Source organism: Poecilia formosa, unplaced genomic scaffold (assembly GCF_000485575.1).
Source record: "Poecilia formosa unplaced genomic scaffold, Poecilia_formosa-5.1.2 Scaffold61, whole genome shotgun sequence".
Classification (NCBI taxonomy): domain Eukaryota; kingdom Metazoa; phylum Chordata; class Actinopteri; order Cyprinodontiformes; family Poeciliidae; genus Poecilia; species Poecilia formosa.
The window spans coordinates 1,847,123-1,864,874 of NW_006800000.1; the positions used below are offsets into that span (position 1 = coordinate 1,847,123).

At 39.0% G+C, this 17,752-nt stretch overlaps 1 protein-coding gene across 2 annotated transcripts in view; it reads right to left on the bottom strand.

Moving 5' to 3' along the window:
• Window positions 1-562: 562 nt before the first annotated feature.
• The window catches only part of dennd2b (DENN domain containing 2B), a 57,349-nt gene continuing 40,159 nt past the window's right edge, over window positions 563-17,752 (bottom strand). For both annotated transcript variants that reach the window (XM_007554084.2, XM_007554086.2), the window contains exons 12-20: window positions 16,945-17,022; window positions 16,135-16,275; window positions 15,828-15,976; window positions 7,040-7,217; window positions 6,165-6,206; window positions 4,336-4,447; window positions 2,903-3,142; window positions 2,557-2,643; window positions 563-1,027 (exon numbers count right to left, since the gene is read on the bottom strand). In XM_007554084.2, coding sequence (XP_007554146.1) covers window positions 993-1,027; window positions 2,557-2,643; window positions 2,903-3,142; window positions 4,336-4,447; window positions 6,165-6,206; window positions 7,040-7,217; window positions 15,828-15,976; window positions 16,135-16,275; window positions 16,945-17,022 — 1,062 coding nt within the window. In that variant the 3' untranslated portion in view covers window positions 563-992. The remainder of the gene's footprint in view (window positions 1,028-2,556; window positions 2,644-2,902; window positions 3,143-4,335; window positions 4,448-6,164; window positions 6,207-7,039; window positions 7,218-15,827; window positions 15,977-16,134; window positions 16,276-16,944; window positions 17,023-17,752) is intronic.

The window sequence follows — 17,752 nt, forward strand, 5'->3', positions numbered from 1 at the left end:
GGCCATATATGACAGGAAACCCCATAAAAGTTTAATTTGTTTGAAAAAAATGTTAATTGTGTTTCAAGTCCTCTTATTTAAACATGAAATGCATACAAACTAAAACTAGCGGAACTAAACTAGCAATTCACATAAATTCAAGGACTATCTGAGAAAAAAAAAAAAAAAAACTCGTAATGTTGTGTGCCTTTACCTTTTGTCTTCAAACACTCCTTCAAGTGGCTTTTGTGGTTCTGGAGCCTAATTCAAAACATCAGATTGCTCCTTACTGGTAAAGGACACAGACAGAGGGGCAGTAACATGGCACCTGGCACCCACAGACAGCCTCTCAGTGAGGGGAACTAATAACAGCACGGCAGTGACAGCAGCCGGACTGATGTGCAGAGACATAATTAGGTTAGCGGCTGCATGTGGTGGCTGGTGCTCGACTGTGGCGCCTTTTGGGATCCTGCGAGCTCCTCCTAATGCGAACCTTTAAACAATGCATGTCACTGAGATGTCCCTTACGTTATTATGAAAATTTGTGAGATAGACAAGCAAAGAAATGCTCAAGACACATTCATATATTTAAAGCACTTGGATGACTATATTTAATAACAAGATGCACAAGACTGTTAAAATAATCTGTCTTCATTATCTTGATGCATGTACAGTTTTCGAATACACTCCTTAAACAGAGGCCAAATAATGATGCAAAAACGATGACGCGTTAGAACACATGAACTGTACATCTACATCCGTATCAAGTAACACACACTCACTCTGATAACGCTCCTCACATGCACACCCGGATCTCAGTGGTTACTCTACGACTCAGTCGCTGTGTACCGTCCTGCTATCGCTGTCTCATATAGGAACTATAAACATACACTGAAGAGTATCACAGCTTACAGTGAAATATTATGTACATATATTTACTTTTTTAATAATAAAAAAAAAGGGTACAAAATGTCTGAGAATCATCTTGAAGCAGAGACGAGACGTGCCGGTCTTCAGTTCTTTTTGTGGAGAAACTTCATTTTATTTCCTGGGAGGGGGGGAAAAAAAAAGATAAAACGAATTAAAATGCATTTTCAAAACTAACATAGCTTTGGAGATCTAAATTGAAACTCTCCACTAATAATACAGATTTAGGAGGTTCAGAGTTGCAAAAAAAAATGTTTGTAAGAAAAAAAAAAAATAAGCAAAAGTTTATTTTTAACAAAAGAAATGACTAACAGCATGTAGAGCAGAATCTAAGAAAAAAATCTGATGTGCTCAAATAATAGCAGCAAGTTTAAAAAGTGAGTTAAGCTTAAGTTTTTTAACAGGTTTAATTTCCATACATACAGATTAGTAGTGGAGCGTCACGCAAAATCACAGTTCTGTAGGTACTCAGGTTTTAAAGTCGGGCAGGTTTTCAGTACGCTTATATTAAGAAAAAAAAAATTCCTTCATTCAGTAGTAAACAAATCGTCTTTTTCAATTTCTGAAATTATTTTGATTTTATGTTCTAAAGCTTTAAAAAGTGGAAAGTAAAATTGGGTTAAGATTTAAACGAAGCATATCATAAGTAAGCAACAACAAATAGATACTGCAGATTTTACAGCAATACAACTATTTGAAAACATTGAATGTTAAAGTTGAAACCTTTTATGAATGTAACTGTCCATATTTGAGAATAAAACATTTAAATCACTTTGGAGTTGTTTTTATAACTAACAGCAGAGCTTAGTGATCACTGGGAATCCTCTCTGTTTGGTGTCGCTTCTTAAAGCTGCCCAACCAAACATTGCTTTGCACCCTTAGTTCCACACATTAACTCTCTGCATTTGTTCTATTATAAAAAGACGCTGGATTTATTAGGTACATGTGTGTACTGAACAAAAAGGTTTAGTACACACATGTACTCTTAACAGATATTTTTGGTATTATTACATATTGCAAATGCATTGGGAAAACCTGACATTATATTCCATTATATTATAATTAAAACATGAAGACAAACATCACATTTGTTATCAATCAATAGGAAATGAGGAACAAATATTATATTGTTCAAAGAAACAAAACTATCTGAATATTTTTTTTTCCCAATTCCACATTTCTTAGTTTGTCGTCAGAAACTGTATGCTTGCTTACTGGTGTGTGTGGTCACAATCTTGTTGAAACACCAATTTTAAGAGCATTCATTCATAACCACAAAGACATTTGACCTCATCAAATACTTTTTTATGAAATTAAACTCATATATGATCACAGGTATGCATCACCTAGGCCTGATTCCATTGAGAAACACTGACTCAATTGACATACGGTGGCTCATCCGCCATGCTTTGCAGTGTGCTGTGGGTTGAATTCAGCATTTGGGAATTGTTTGACAAACTGTCTATGATATCTTGACCGAAACAGAACCACCTTCCTTTCATTAGTCCATAAATTCTTGTGCTACTTCTCTCTAGCTAAGTCAATGTGTTCTCTGGTGAATTTTAACATATTTTTCTCAGATAGGTTGCTTCTTTCAGGCTCCTGAAATCTGAGACTTGTCTTGTCCAGAACGTCTGAAGCAAAACTCACCAAGGCCTTTGAGGAACTTGTTGACTCCGCTCTGCTCTGTGTCTGGTAGCTCTTCCAGATACTGATCCACTCGCTGCTCAAACAGCCCTGGCATTTTAACAGCAGAAATCCAAACAAACAAACAAAAAAGTTACGGCTCATCAACACCTTCCAGGAAGCTACAACCTCTTTGTTTGCCAGGAAGAATTCAGTGAAGCGAATTCACGTTTTTACGTGTAGGTAAAAACATTCCTCCACAAGAGGGCAGTATCAGTACAATGCTTACTGAGGTCCAGGGACTGCTGGAAGTTTAAGAGAGGAAATCAGAAAAAAAGTGCTCAGCTCCATGAACTTGACAGCAACCCACCTTTAGCCCGTGTTTTCCTTAGCTCCCGGTCCTGAATGAACCCAGCAAACATCTGCGACTCCATGAAGACTCCCAGGAAGCGACGGATGCTCTTGGACGCCACAGACTTGCGAAAAGCCTCTCTTTGGAAAACACGCTCGCCACGTTCGTTCTGAGTGATAAACAGGGAGTAATGTCCCATCGTCTCCAGGAAGAAGCGGATGAAGGCCTCTGACACCAGGCTGTTCAATGAGTTATATTCTACATATATCAGGAAAACACAAAGAAACATGGTAAGTTCCCTGGACGTTGAGTGAAAAGGGAAGATCTAAAGCAACTGAAGAGTCTGAGTAGACTCTGAAAGAGCTTGAGCTTCATTTTAAAATAACTGTTTTTTAGAGCTAAAGATCTCAGTCCCTAGCAACCCTTAATAGTTACTTGACCAATGAAACTTTGTTGTCTGCCTAAAAGGGATATAAGTTACATAAGCAAGCGTCTTTGAACTGCAGAGAAAAGTCAACTGACTGTGACTGACATGCAGCAGATGTTACGTAACCTTGCAGAAAGGCATCCCGAAGCTTGTAAAGTTACGAAACAGTCATAATACCTTCACTGCGACAGGTCTTGACTTTTCTGTAGGACATTAAAACACCAACGTAGCGGTTGGCAATGTGATGCTCTGACAAAGAAGATTTATCAGTATTGCTTTCCCCATTTTGCTCTAGCTGTATTTACTAATTCAGACAGAGTGTACTTCTTCAAGTGTTGATTTAATTTGACACAAGTTATAGAAATTGTACATCGGTGTTAAATAGTAGTTGGACTAAATACTCTGTTATAGGTTTCTCTTTAAAGATTGTGCTTTTAAAAACTTGTTTGTAGGTGTGAGAAGGAAATTTAGGTTGATCTCGCATAAATAAAAACAAATCTGGTTGAGGGAAACATGGAGATTTCAAGAGAAATGATTACTTTAAAATATTCAGCAGCAGCTGTGTACTTGTAATCAACCAAGACACTTGGATTATTGAGAAATTTCCAACAATTGTTGAACCGAGCTTGCAATGAATCCAGAATTGATTACTAAGAATAATTATATACCTGCAGAGTAAAACACAAACCAGGAGATTTCAGGCTTCAAAGTTTTAACAATTTATGAAGGAAGAAATGTGTGTAGCTTGGGACTTTGTCAAAACTAGAGAACTCAATACGAGTTTAATCGTCAATGTGTGACATAATCCTAACTTGGCAGCTCATCCTGCACACTTCACCTCCACTACCTTCAAAATCCCATCTCTACGTCAAGCCTCTATGACAAACCGCGTGAGAAAGTCTGAAGAAAAGATGTCATCTCCCAGCGAGTTTCCGAGACAGTCAAACTGAGTACAGACCAGCCTGTTGCTCCAATTAACCAGGAGAACATCTGCCTGTTAGATGATGACCCGTCACTTACTCACCTTCATCTGACTCACTGTCAGAGTCCTGGTTGATGATCTCATTCCTTTGCTCAAGCGCTTGCTCCAGAGCTGCTTGAAGTTTTCGTGGCAACAGCGAGGCCTCGTCATCCATCTGTAAACAGTTGAAGTCAGCAGAGATAAACAGAAACGACTGGAAAAGACGTCTAAAAGGCCTGATCCAACTGCGAACCGCATGTTTAAAAAGGGCAAAATAAATAACACAATCCTCAGCTCTGGAGTTATTGTTTCTGCGTTGCTTTTGTTCAATACGAGCTGTAAGCTACGGCTGATAATTGTCTAGTTTCAGATGGATAATTTTGTTTAATAAACACTGCTGATGTAGTGATAAAAGCTGAAAACTAACAAAGTTATTTCAAGTTTTACAGGAATTGATAGAGGAAAATATGAGTGTGATTTAGCTGCACTGTTATCCTCTGGCGCAGCTCCTCCCATGAATATTCATCACAATTTAACCTTTTCACATTTTGTCTTGTTACATCTACAAACGGTTTGTATTGTTTTGTTTTTTTTGTTTGTTTATTATTATTATTTTTTGCTCAATTTTAATATAGATCAACACAAAATAGTTAATGAAAAGAAAAAAAAAATAACACATGACCGTGTCAACATATTGCTGGCTTAAGATACTTTGCTTCCAATGCCATGAGAGCATTTTTCAGTTCCCAACCAATGCCAACTGGATTTAGGTCTGGACTTTGTGACTGGACCATTCTAACAGATGAATATGCTTTCATCTAAACCATTCTAGTTTTGCACTGACTGTGCTTAGGGCGATAGTCACGGTATAATGTGAATCTCCACTCCTCTCAAGTCTTTTGCAGACTCTAAAGTTTTTTGTTTTGTTTTGTTCCATCTGTGTAGTTTAATCCATGTTCTCATAAACACTAACCAGCTGAGAAACAGCATACCCACAAATGAATGCTGCCACCACCCATCCTGGGGGATGGTGTATTTTAAGGTGATGTCTAAGTGTTAGTTTTCCACAAAACATTCAGCATATATATGTATATACAAAGTTGGTCTCAAGCAGCTTCTTTCACACGTTTGCTGTATTTTCTACATGGTTTATGGCAAACAGTGAATGGCACTTTGTATTCTTTTCTTTTAGCATTTCTTCTTGCCTCTCTGCCATGGAAGTAAAATTTTCGACATTCATGACCCGAAAGTTATCATTTCAACAGATTAATTGTCCCACCTGAATTGTAAATGTCTGCAGCTCCCCCAGAGTTATTAAGAGGGGATGCTTCTTTGAGTCCGTTTTTGGAAAATGATCTGAAAAAGTGCCATGTGGTTTGCTCAAAGCCTGGAAAATTTTAGAACTAAACCCTGCTTTAAACTTCCCCACAACTCTATCACTGACCTGTCTGCTGTGTTCCTTGGTTTTCATGAGGCTGTTTATTCACTAACGTTTTCTATCAAAGCTTAGAGACCTTCACAGGACAGCAATGTCTGACCTAATAGACTATTACACAAAGGGTTTCTCATTTTTACCAATGAAAGTGATTGCACTGGATATGATTTAGGGGTAGTGGAGTAAAGGGGTCTGAGTAAGCACATATGAAGGAATTGTCCAAGATTTATGTGTAAAATATGTTGAAAACCTTTTTTCCCTTTTTGATTTTTCTTTCTCTTTATGGTTATGCACTACTTTAGGTTGTTTTATCACAAAAAACCCAAATAAAAAAAGCAAAGTCTGAAGTTATAAAGTACTAAAATGTAAATTAATTTTTTGGGATTTACTGCTTTTGCAAGGGACTACACATTGTTTTACATGATGCTGGTTTAAATGCAAATGTATGTGTACAAACCTGTCGGATAAAGCGATCAGTTCCCAGATCAACCATTAAAGCCTGAGTGAAGGAAAGAAGAGCAAATTAGTACAATTTCCATAAAAGGAGCCATCAGATAAGGCTTGGTATAAGCCCAATATATGTTTTCAGTCAACAGCAGGAGCTGAGAATAAGTTTTCTTGTTAGAAAAAATACAGATGTAAGCTACGTGCTTATCTCAAACTGGGCTTCTGCTTTTCTTCAAAATATTTATTGGAGCTGAAACCAGAAACTGAAGGAGGGCTTCCCATTCTAGACACCAGCACTTTACTGGCTCCAGTTCCCAACACCACTTAGCATCTCCTACTGCATATCTGTGGCTGTGCATGCTAGTTTTGTACCAAATATGAACTTCTGGGTTAGTAATTTTAAGGTTCAGAGCAGAGGCGGGTGTCTGCAAGAGGAATGTCCCTGAATACTTTAAGCTGCTGTTACCCTTCATGCACCGTTTAGTCTGCCATTTTCTTGATTAGTGGGCTCATCATTTTGGTTTTTGAGATGTCATCAAATCATTAAAACATTTTCTTCACATTTTGCCAGTGACATGAAGACAATTTAAAAGCTGAACACCAAACTCTAAGCACTTTATTGCTCAAGTCTTTAAAGAAAATCTGAAACTACATCAAAATATTTCTGTCTCAAAAGACATTAGTGTCTGAACAATGTATTTCTTTGTCTAGACATAAATAATAATGTAAATGAATAAAATAAAAAGATTTCCGAGACAGACTTCAGTCAGAGAAATCAAAATCCCCAGACCAGAACAATAAAGGACATGTAGATTATACATATATTACATTAAGACAACAAGAAGAATACAGACAGATGAAACAGTCAAGACTTCTTCTACTCACTTCTTCCACGGGTAACTCTTTAAGCTTTGGCAAGGAGCTGGACAGGAGTCCCACCAGGAAAGGGGTTGGACAGCACACAATGTCCAACATGGACGCTGGCAGCACAGGGATGAAGGTGTGTTGCCAGGAGAAGGGGTAGAGCAGCGCCACCACTGCGTGCATGCAGCTGGACAACGTGCTAATGATGGGAGAACATAAAAAAAATGACACAATGTTACAACTTTCAGTCAGCAGCGTTGCAGGTCCAATTAGGTTAATTGGTCTTAAACAGATTTATTTACACAGACAGATAATTTCTTAAATACACATTTTAATATATTAACATCGGGTTTTTTTTATTTTTTTTTATCGTAAGTTACTGTTTTATTTCAAATAAACAGTTTTTCATAATTTAAAAACAATATAATGGGTTTTAAGATTGACACATTACAATCCACTATGGTGTTTTTCTAAATCAAATCAAATCAAATTTTATTTGTTTAGCACATTTTAGCTACAAGGCATTTCAAAATGCTTTACATCCTAAAAACACAAAAGCACAAAATCATAATTAGATTTTCTAAATGTTGTCACCTTCAGTAATTGCTAACTTTAGTCTAAACATTGTTGTACTGTGTTTAAATGATTACTTCATCATTGTTTCCTTCACAACCGTAATGTAATATGAGGGTTTCCCTTCCTACAACTCATCTCTGATACAACAGACTTTAAAAAAAAAGAGGGCGTTTTTACAAGCTGCAGCAGCTTCTAAAAAAATAAGTCCTTGTGTTTTCCTACTAGTAGTTTAGTTTACACTTCAAACCACAATGACGAAAGCCGGCTCCATTAAAATGCATCTTTGTGATCTGCCTGAGCTCCATTTACAGGGGTGGCATGGCCGTGGCATGTTGCTATAGTTAAGCCAAAGGCTCGTTGACGCAATAAGTAAAAGCAGGAGTTTGGTTTTAACGTCGACAGCTGCGGTACAACACGAAAATCCCAAATAGCGGCCCATCTTTCTCACGATCCGTCTCCTGTTGACAGTGGCTGACCCGCCCCTCCTCTCCGTCTTCCACACAGCGTTCAGTTCATGTGTACAAAAAACAGTGAAAATAAACTGTGGGTCTAATCGTGCGCGTGCGCACACACACACACACACACACACACACACACACACAAGCACTAAATCAGTATGGATCAAGAACAAGACCAAGGATCAAACATGGTATGTGATTGGCCCTATTTAAGGGAATAATTGTGAGAAATATTTTCCACTGTTACTGTCCTCATAGCAGCACACGCCGGTTCACAGTGGTTACTGCTTTTTATTTAAACTCATTAGGTTTAATCCAAGGGAAACTTAGCCGTCCTTAGAGAACATGCAGAAAACAAGGAGCAGAAGCAGAGCTGAGAAAAATAACTCCCTCAGCCTTTCACACGGTGTTTACTCAGGCTACACGTTTGCCTCGGTGGCTTTTCATCTCCTCTTCCCATGAGTCAAATTGCCAAGATTACAACATGTTTTCTTGACAGGCTAAAACAGAATTACTAAGCGAAATCCAAAGTTTACAATAACCGCAGAGATCGGGGACTTTTTCTGGCCTCCTTCAGTTCACTCTGCTAACGGAGCATTTACAGCGTCGCTTTGGCCAGGCTGATTTCCATTTGCCCGGGGAGGGCTTGATAATTTCAAACAGATCCTGTCTCCGGGCTTTGACAAGTTCCAACAGGGAGTGATGGGGCACAGATCTGAGAATAACCTTCGCCACAGGCTACACATGGCCCGGCGCTCCACCGATACCAAAAGGATCCATTACACTCATCCGCCGACCACAAACTCCTGGGAGAAAATGAACTTACAATGAAAACACTCTGCTCCACCAGAGGTTGCCACTCAACTTTGGGAGGAAAGAGGGAAAAGCAGAATGAGAAAAGTTATAAAAAATAATAATAATAATAATTAAGTGAGTTCCATGCTTCCGACCAGGTACAGTAACAACCAAGTAAATAATCAGAAACATCCTGAGATACAGTTTCTTTCAGCAGGGCCAGGAGGAGCAGATCTTCTTCCGTTGTAGGTTGTTATCAGTTTTCAACTTGTTCCAAATTGAAAACATGATCTAAAACATCCTAAGAAGTTGTAATTCTGCCTGGGTAAGTCAGTAATCTCCATGCTGTACAAACATTTATATTTGCCTCAAATATAACGCATAGTTTAAACTTCCAGGTTATGTAACAATATGCTGCAGGAATGAGCAAACCACCCGCCACAACCCACCCCCACACAGCTTTTGTTGAACCTAACCCTGTTGCTCTTTGTGACAGGCTTTGGGTCCATGTGGAGGGATCTTTTGGATACTTTTTTGGCCTGAGATTTTGCCAACAAAATTGGTAATTTTGCCAATTTTGTTGGCAAAATTACCAACTAAACTCACCCACAACCAGAATCCAGGAGGCTGCTCCAGTCTTCCTATTTATTGGAAGATTCATCGAGTCAACTGAACCGGTTTTAGTTCGACTTCTCCTAAAATGGGTTTGATTTTGTTCTGGATTTATGCAAGTCTCAAATTCAGCCATTGTTTAAAAGAAATTTATATTGAATAAAAGAATGATGTACTTTTGTTTTGTTGCCGTTTTGAAAATTGCATTTTTCTTGTGTTCTTCTGTTGTGTTAGCTGATTGCATTCAAATGAGTAAAGACAAATCATAATGAACACTCAGATGTGACCAGATGCAAGAAAAACAGACGTGTAGTTTAGCAATCCTGACATCAGTGCACGTCTGCTTTGTGTTAAAGTAGGACAGCTAATCCTGACATATTATCTGTCACGATTTTGTCAGGCCAGGCAAAATGTTAGTGAGGCTGAAATGGCAGATACTCCAGGAAAGTAAGTATTCTGTGAATCCCGAAGGAGGAGGAGGAGGCAACATTTCAGTGTTTAAGGAGAAGGGACTTGGATTAATGCACTACGCTTACACTCCAGCTCATGTTTTGAAGGTCTGTACTGTGCAGATCACAGAACGTCTGGAATAAACCGGATCTGCAGAGCTCGGATTAACATCTGTCCACATTTTTAACTGTGTTAACACGTCACATTAATATCATATATAAATATATGTCAGAGTTGACTACTGCTCTACATTAACTCATAGGCACAGCCTGTAGGGTTTACAGGACATGAACAAAACAAAACATTACGAGACTTGAATATTTCTTTGACATATCAATAAGCTTAGCTAAGCAACACACGTGACAATTATAAAGGCCAGTAAAGAACGGACGTCTTATGTTTTAAACGGACAGAACATTGTTTAACGATCAGCTTTTTTCCGTTTTCCATCCAGATGTTTGCTGATAAAAAAAAAAATGACAGGTTTACCGACTGTAATATAGCCATATGTTGTGTTGGCTGTGTTATGCGTAGCAAAAACATGACCTGCTGCCTCTGACACTCTGACTCGGTTTGTTCAATGTTGCATTAAAATGACAGAAGAGGAAATAGATGAAGACTGTTAAAACTTCAGGCCAAGACTGGATTAAAGGTAGCAATCAGCTCAGTGGCCATCATTGTTTGAATCATGCTCTTCACATCCGGAAATTAAAAGAGACATACGTTTTTTTTTTAGACTTGGTTATATTTCAATATGGCTTCAGGTTATATTTGATTTCACCAGAATGTCTGAGATGTTTCATAGCTCACCGCCGAATGTTGCCTTCATAACCACATCTGTGTTTGTTGTCTCCCAATAGTTAAATGTTCATGGAGGGTCTTAGGTAGGGGTCTGAATTTCTGTCAAACAGCTGTGCCAAAAAGCTCCAAAAAAAAACAAAATAAAAAAAAACTTGTCTATGTTTCACCTCTTTCCATGCTCAAAATAACATCTGGTAAAGCACACGCAGACAGAGCTGCACATGATGTATTTTTATCCTTTAGCATCATGTTCTCTCTTTGCTCCCTGACTCCCTGAACAGTTTTCCCTCACTTCCCGTCTGTGCGGACCTACAGCCACCAACTCTCTCATTCTGACAGCAGAAGCTGTTCGACACAAAGAAATTCTCTCCCGAGGGAACACTCCTGGTTTTTTCTCTTCCGATTAAGACCTCAATAGTGCCCGGATTCAGTCAAGTGTATCGGGGAAAGTAGTGCGCAGGTGCGTCACAGCGTCCGCTTGTTGTGCGTTTTATTGCTCACAGCAAATGAGACTGATGTGAAAGTCAGCTGGTAAAGCACAGCACCTGCGGGTGAAGAGGGTGAGATCACTCCAGGACCCACGCTGAATGGGGGGGGGCCTGCATAAAGCCACATTTAGGCTGGAATGAAACAGATGTAGGTTAAGCCATCTGCTCCAGCTGCAGCTGCATGCCATGAGGCTGACTGATGGGGAAACCGTGTGACTGCGGCTTTAAGTGATGTGTTTCTAATCAAGCTGGAGTGTAAAAAATTGTACTCCTTCTACGTCCCATTATCAAGAATGAAAGGATGGGAACCGCTAAGTGCTGTGGTATTTTGCAGAAATCAGTTAACAATTCAGATCAATCGGTTATGTAAGTTTATATTTTTAAAATGAAGGCATCCAGTGCAACTTGTGCACCATCTTGATTCTACAGCTGTGTCTTCTTGTCTTATTGTTAAGTTGTTTTTTTGCTAGTGTTCATCAGCAGGGGTAGGGGTACATAAACCAGATCATTTAAACATATGTGAAATATGTTTTTTTCTGATCAGGTTTCAAAGGATGAGATAAATAAGAATAAATAATCTGAAGCACGTCATAATCAAACATAAAGATATTTTAGAAATGAGAAAGAGAAAAGCAAAAACTGTATCCTAAGCAGAGTTTTATAATGAGAAACAACTGTCACAATGATCCCCAGTAGAAACACACAAACAGCGTCAACGGGGCAACCAGCAACGCACAAATACACCAAGAGATTTCAGAGAAACTGACTACCCAGTGGTACACATGCAAAATGGCATCATCAGAGTGTCAAGCACAGCTCCTGCATGCACACACGGCTCACCCCCCTGGTATGTATTTCCCAAATATTTTGCAGGCCAGTAAGAGATCATGCTCTGGTATACGTTGCCATAAGAATAAAAACAGGTAAAAATCAGGCTTACCAGGAGCTAAAGTGATGATGATCTGACAAGAATAAATATGTACAGCAGAAACAAATACTGACACCGGGTGGGTGTGATGACACCGGGTGGGTGTGATGAGTGACAAAGCTGGATCTGTTACATGTAGGAAAAAGAAGGCAGATCAAACTGAAACAAACCAGGTTGTAGAGCACAGGAACGAACAAGCAGACAACTGGGTATTTTATTATAGACAATAACATTGCCAATCTGTCACAGTGTAAAAAGAAAAAAAACACACACACACACACACACCCGCTTTAGTGCATCAGATGCTCAGCAATAACATTGACGTTGGTACAGCATAACAATGAGGATGGCTTTAATTTAATTAGATTTTTATACAATGATGGTTGTGATATTTGGAGATTTTTAATCCAAAGGCTTTTAATGCATTTTTCTGATAAAGTTGGAAATTTTCTAACAAATTTGTTAGAAATCAATAGCTAAAAACTTCTAAATAAAATCAAGTAAACTTCTACACACTACAGAGAATAAAACTCCACCCTTCTGGTGATATCAGTGTCTTGCTCAACTCTTCGAAAACCGTAAACATTTCTAATGTTTACTGTGTGTCAGTCCCACTCAAGTTCACAGGGAAACCGGTTAAGTTGTTCAACATGGTTTTGGCTTTGAATCAGTTCTCCAGAGCACGCTCGAGAAAGTGTTTGTCAGGAACGGAGGGGAAGAAAAGACGAAGACTCAATCCAAACACACAAGTCTACCAGCATGAAGTTTATCGTTCATCACAAAAATGCATCAGTTAAAAAAAATGGATTAGAACAAATATATAAGCTGACGTGACATCTGCAGTACACATTTAGTTTGTCATTTTTGACATAGCTCCGCCACAGATTGTTTTCCTGCAGAACCCCAAGGAGCTTTTTGTACTCCCTTTTCGCTGCTTTCCTAAACCTCTCAGATTTCACTTAATTCATCTCTGTGTTTCTATGTTAGCAGAGGACTTCCAGGACTTACAGTAACAAGATAATACAACAAATACAAAGCCACGGCTACACGTCAGAGCAGCTTCCTGCTTCATGCCCTGAGATCAATGCAGACACACACATACAAGCTGCTAACTGTTCGCAGCTCCAGCCTGAGGACAGATAAGGAAGTTTGCCACAAAGAGAGAGAAAAATTTCACCAGGCACCTTGGGGTCAGTCAAGTTGAGCAATTACAGAGTGACAGAGTTGATGATGTGTTTATCTGATTAGGCTTCAAACCTGTTATTACTGGCAATAAGTGGCAGATGAACGCTTTAAGACAAATTGTGTGTGGGTGCACGCTTTCATGTGAAGGCAACAAAACCTTTATGAAAAGAGTTGACTGAATGCAGCTATTGCCTAACATGGCTTTCCTCTGCTGTTTTTTGCTTGCATATGTGCTACAATTAACACGCACCAAGCTCTGCAGCAGAGGTAATTTAAGCATATGTAATGTGACAGAGTTCCAGAGGGGGGATTTCTGTTATCACCAATGTCATTAAGAGTGCAATGAGGCTCTGTGACAGCTCTCAAATGATCAGCAGCATGCATGTGTGCATAAATCTTTACCCTGCACATCTAAGCACAAAGAAGTCACAGCACATATAATAATGTACAAAAAGACAAAGATGTATAAATGTGATTATTTTTGTTGGTTTTTTTATCTCTAGTATGTGTGTTTGTGCCAAACTGCCAGGAAACCTTGTCTATCTATGTTTTTCTTAATGATAAAGAATGAGTAGCAGGATGAACTCACTTTTCAACTTCTTTTCAGTGGCTGGTGTCATTCTTGTGACATCAATGCACTCAAAAAACAAAGTTAAAGAAGGAGACGCTGGAAAACATTTACGTTTTGCTACTGATATGCTTAGTTCTTACAAGGAGGGTAAAATGAAATATCATCTCACTTCCACTGTTGTGTTGTAGACACATCGAACTAAGAAGAAAGATAAGAGCAAGATATCCTCAGGTCACCATAAACGATGAGAAAAATTACTGTTATTTCCTTTGACTTTTTAAGTATTAATTTATATAAAGTATTTTGAAAGTAGTTGTACATTATATAAAGATTCGGTCTCTGATGTTTGTTTTAAATCCAATATCGGTTCAACTTATTGAGGTTTGGGTCTATTTGTTTATGAACAGCCCTCTTTAGGTCAGACTACAACGTTTCACTTAAGTGGAGAAACTTTGAGAGTTTTCTTTCTCAGCTTTTCCGGTAAGAATTTGCTGCTGTGTGTGGGAACATGATCCTGTTTATCACCCAATTCGAACCAAAATTCTGATACAGATTTCATATTGGATTCTAGGTTATTTTGGTATTTGCAGAAGTTCAAGGTTGACTTGAACTTTTGCAAGATGCCGAGGCAACATTCTTTCAAAATGGCCTTATTGCCCTTCCGACATCACCGACATCAACAAGCAGCAGAAATTGCTTTGTGCATGTTATTGCTGATGCCTTTCCTTCTGGTAAAGACCAGATCATTTTAAGTACATCCTGACATGTTAAAACCTTGAACTGCAAGAAGGTTTACTTTTTTCCCCCCCAACAACAACAACAGCATGTAGTGATTATGAGATATGATGTTCTTTAGTGCTTTGGATATTTGTATAATTTTTTTAAGATAAACAGATATTCTCTAAAACGTCAATGAATTTACATCTAAAATAAAACAAGCTACACAATTACATACTTGCAATCACCAACAGATCTTAAAACACAGCAGAATGTGTTGACTCTGAACAATGAATCAGGATAATGCATCTCGAGTGAAATTCATGATTCCCCTCCCAGTGACTCCAAGATCCTATCACCTCTTGCGATGAGCAACAAGGATTCATTTTCTCTAGGGACACAGACAGAGAGGTCGCTCGTACGCTGGGAGTGAACGGGGGCATCATAAGTCAAACGGCGACAGCTGAGCCACAGATCACAGAGGGCAGAGTCGTGCACACAGGAAGTGCATTCCTTCCCCTCACAGTCACTGCCCCCACTGATGTTTGTTTAAACTGGTTTCTGATATGTGGAGAGATTACTTCTTGGCTAAATTCTCCACCCTTCGTCTCCAATGCTCTAAAAGTATCCAGCTCCTTTCTGCAACAACAGGACAGAGTGGGACAGGGAGTCCTTGGGGACTCTTCACATCTTATCAGACCCCACCCTGGATGTACTGCTCTGACGGTGTCCCACTTTCCTGCTGGTATCAGAGCTAACCGGACACAGCGCTGTCAGACATCACAGACCAGATTTATGCATTTGACAAACAGAGTTTAACAGGGATTGTACAAGTCAAAACTGACAAGGCTTTTTGTTTGTTTGTTTGTTTCATTAGAGCCCTGATAATTGAACTATGAGAGAAAAAGAAAAAAATCAAGACAATATTATGTATATGGTGTCAACTGACTATATGTACATTATGTAATACATTGTCTGCATCATGTCTTGACAATGTAATTCAAAGAAAATACTCAAACAAGACTGAATAAAAAAACAAAAACTTAAATGCTGTGACTACCTGTTAACGGCCAGAAATGTGTCTGTTCTGAATTTGATGCCAGCAGTAGCCTATACATCAAAATAGTTGAGACAGGTCAGAACGGCATGGAAAATGTTGGTGCGTTAAATCTCCTGTCACAATTCTGTTTTTGAGAAAGTCGTGGTTCCTATTGTAGTGGAAACTCACCTGAGTTTATCAGCCACAAAGATGACTCTGCGTTCCAGGAGCAGCGAGGCAAAGACGCGCAACACCTGCCGTACGCTGAGGCACCTGAACAGGCTGTCGAAGTCAACATGCTCCAGTCTAGAGTCATTGGGTCGCCTCAGCTCTATGACCTGAATCCAAGAAAAAAATGCACACAATAAAGTCTAACTTCTTCGTATATTTGATTAAGATTATGCAGTTATCTGATTATGCATTTCTGGACAGGAATTGAACCTGCTTGTTTTGTGTCATTGATGAAAATTGGTGTTGCTTTGGCAACAGTACTGACCTCATTTCCTGCACCGGGCAGGAAGGTCTTTACTTTGATAATCTTCCCTGGTGCAGGAAAGGGCGACTCCATCAGACTCCTCATGAAGGGATAAACCAGCGCTGCCGAGACTCCTCTGCGTCTTTCCACTTCATCCAGGATCTTAAGGAAGCAAGAAAGAGGACAGCTCCCTTCACAAAACTGACCCATTTACAGCCATTACTCTTATGGACAAATGAGGTCATTTACAGAAAAATACAGTTTTCCACCATTAATAGTTATATGGATAATCATAGTCATTTTTTTTTGTTTTGGTAAAAAAAAAAAAAAAGATAAAAAATAATAAATCTGTTTCCATGGCTACTGTAAAAGAAATTTCCACACAGAGCGCCGTTTGGATCAGAGACGTCTCCTTTCTGGAAAGCTGATTGGGAAAATCATTCACTGCTCTCATCTGTTACAAAAACTCCCAGAAAAGCTGAATGCCAAAAACCAAAAGAAAGCTCTAAACCATTACATTATTCTTGTCAAAGCTCCTAAAACAGAATCACAAGAAGAATTATACAAACTTTATTCAAGAATTCAAATTGAAAATAACGCACTTTGAATTAATAAGGCTGGAAAAGCCAAAGAGCGACTGCTGTGAGACAGAAGTGAAGGAAACAACTGTTCTGGGAAATTAGAAAACCGAATGAAGTCTGCAGAGATACGACACAGACAGTCGTTTCCATCATCTGTCAGATTGTTAAACACAGCTGCAGCACCGCACTGATCAAGGTGGATGTGGATCTGACTGTGTGTGGGAGTGTGTGCATGCAAGACTGAACTTACTGTGGAGAACAAGTCAAAACAACCCAGCCGGCTGATGACACAGTACACCTCTGGAAGACGAGGTCCTTTCCCAGTCGGCTGGAATAACAAGAGAACACGGATCAGACGTAAGAAGATACATCTGCAGATGTTCCCAAAACCGGCTATAAATACACTCACCAGGCCTTCCATCGGTATAACATTACACATTCATCAAGTCGGGGGATTTATAGGACTTTTATTGTAATAAAAAACAGCTGAGTCAAAACCATCAAGAAATAACTAGATCTCACACGCAGTAAAAAAAAATAAATAAATAAAAAAATAAAAAAATCACAATTTCACAAATTTAGACTGGTGTATTGGCAGCAGCTTGAGATATGAACGCAGTTAACGGCTATAAATTTGTAGCTTTGGTGTCGAGTTTTATGTAGCAATTGTACAAGTTTCCGCCTTTAATCCAGTTTCACCTATAAGGTGAACAACAAACAGTAGAAAACCTTTAAGACACACGAGTCAAGAACGACAACTATTTTTAAAAGATGCCAGAAACAGCCAATTCCTCTGTAAGTATTGACAGGAGAGGACTGTCTTATCTTCTAAATATTTATTTGAAACCTTTGTTTCAGCCGTCAGTGTTGTTTTTATGACATCAGTGTACCAAAAAGATAAGTTGCTGGAAAATGAATCTTGCATCTCCATAAGGCCTGTCAGTGTAATGCGTGCTCTCATGGTAGATGGCTGCATCTGCTTTGGAGTTAATAAAACACAGTGGACCAACAGCGGCTGATGTCATGGTTCCTGTCAGCACCGCAACTTGGATTCTTCC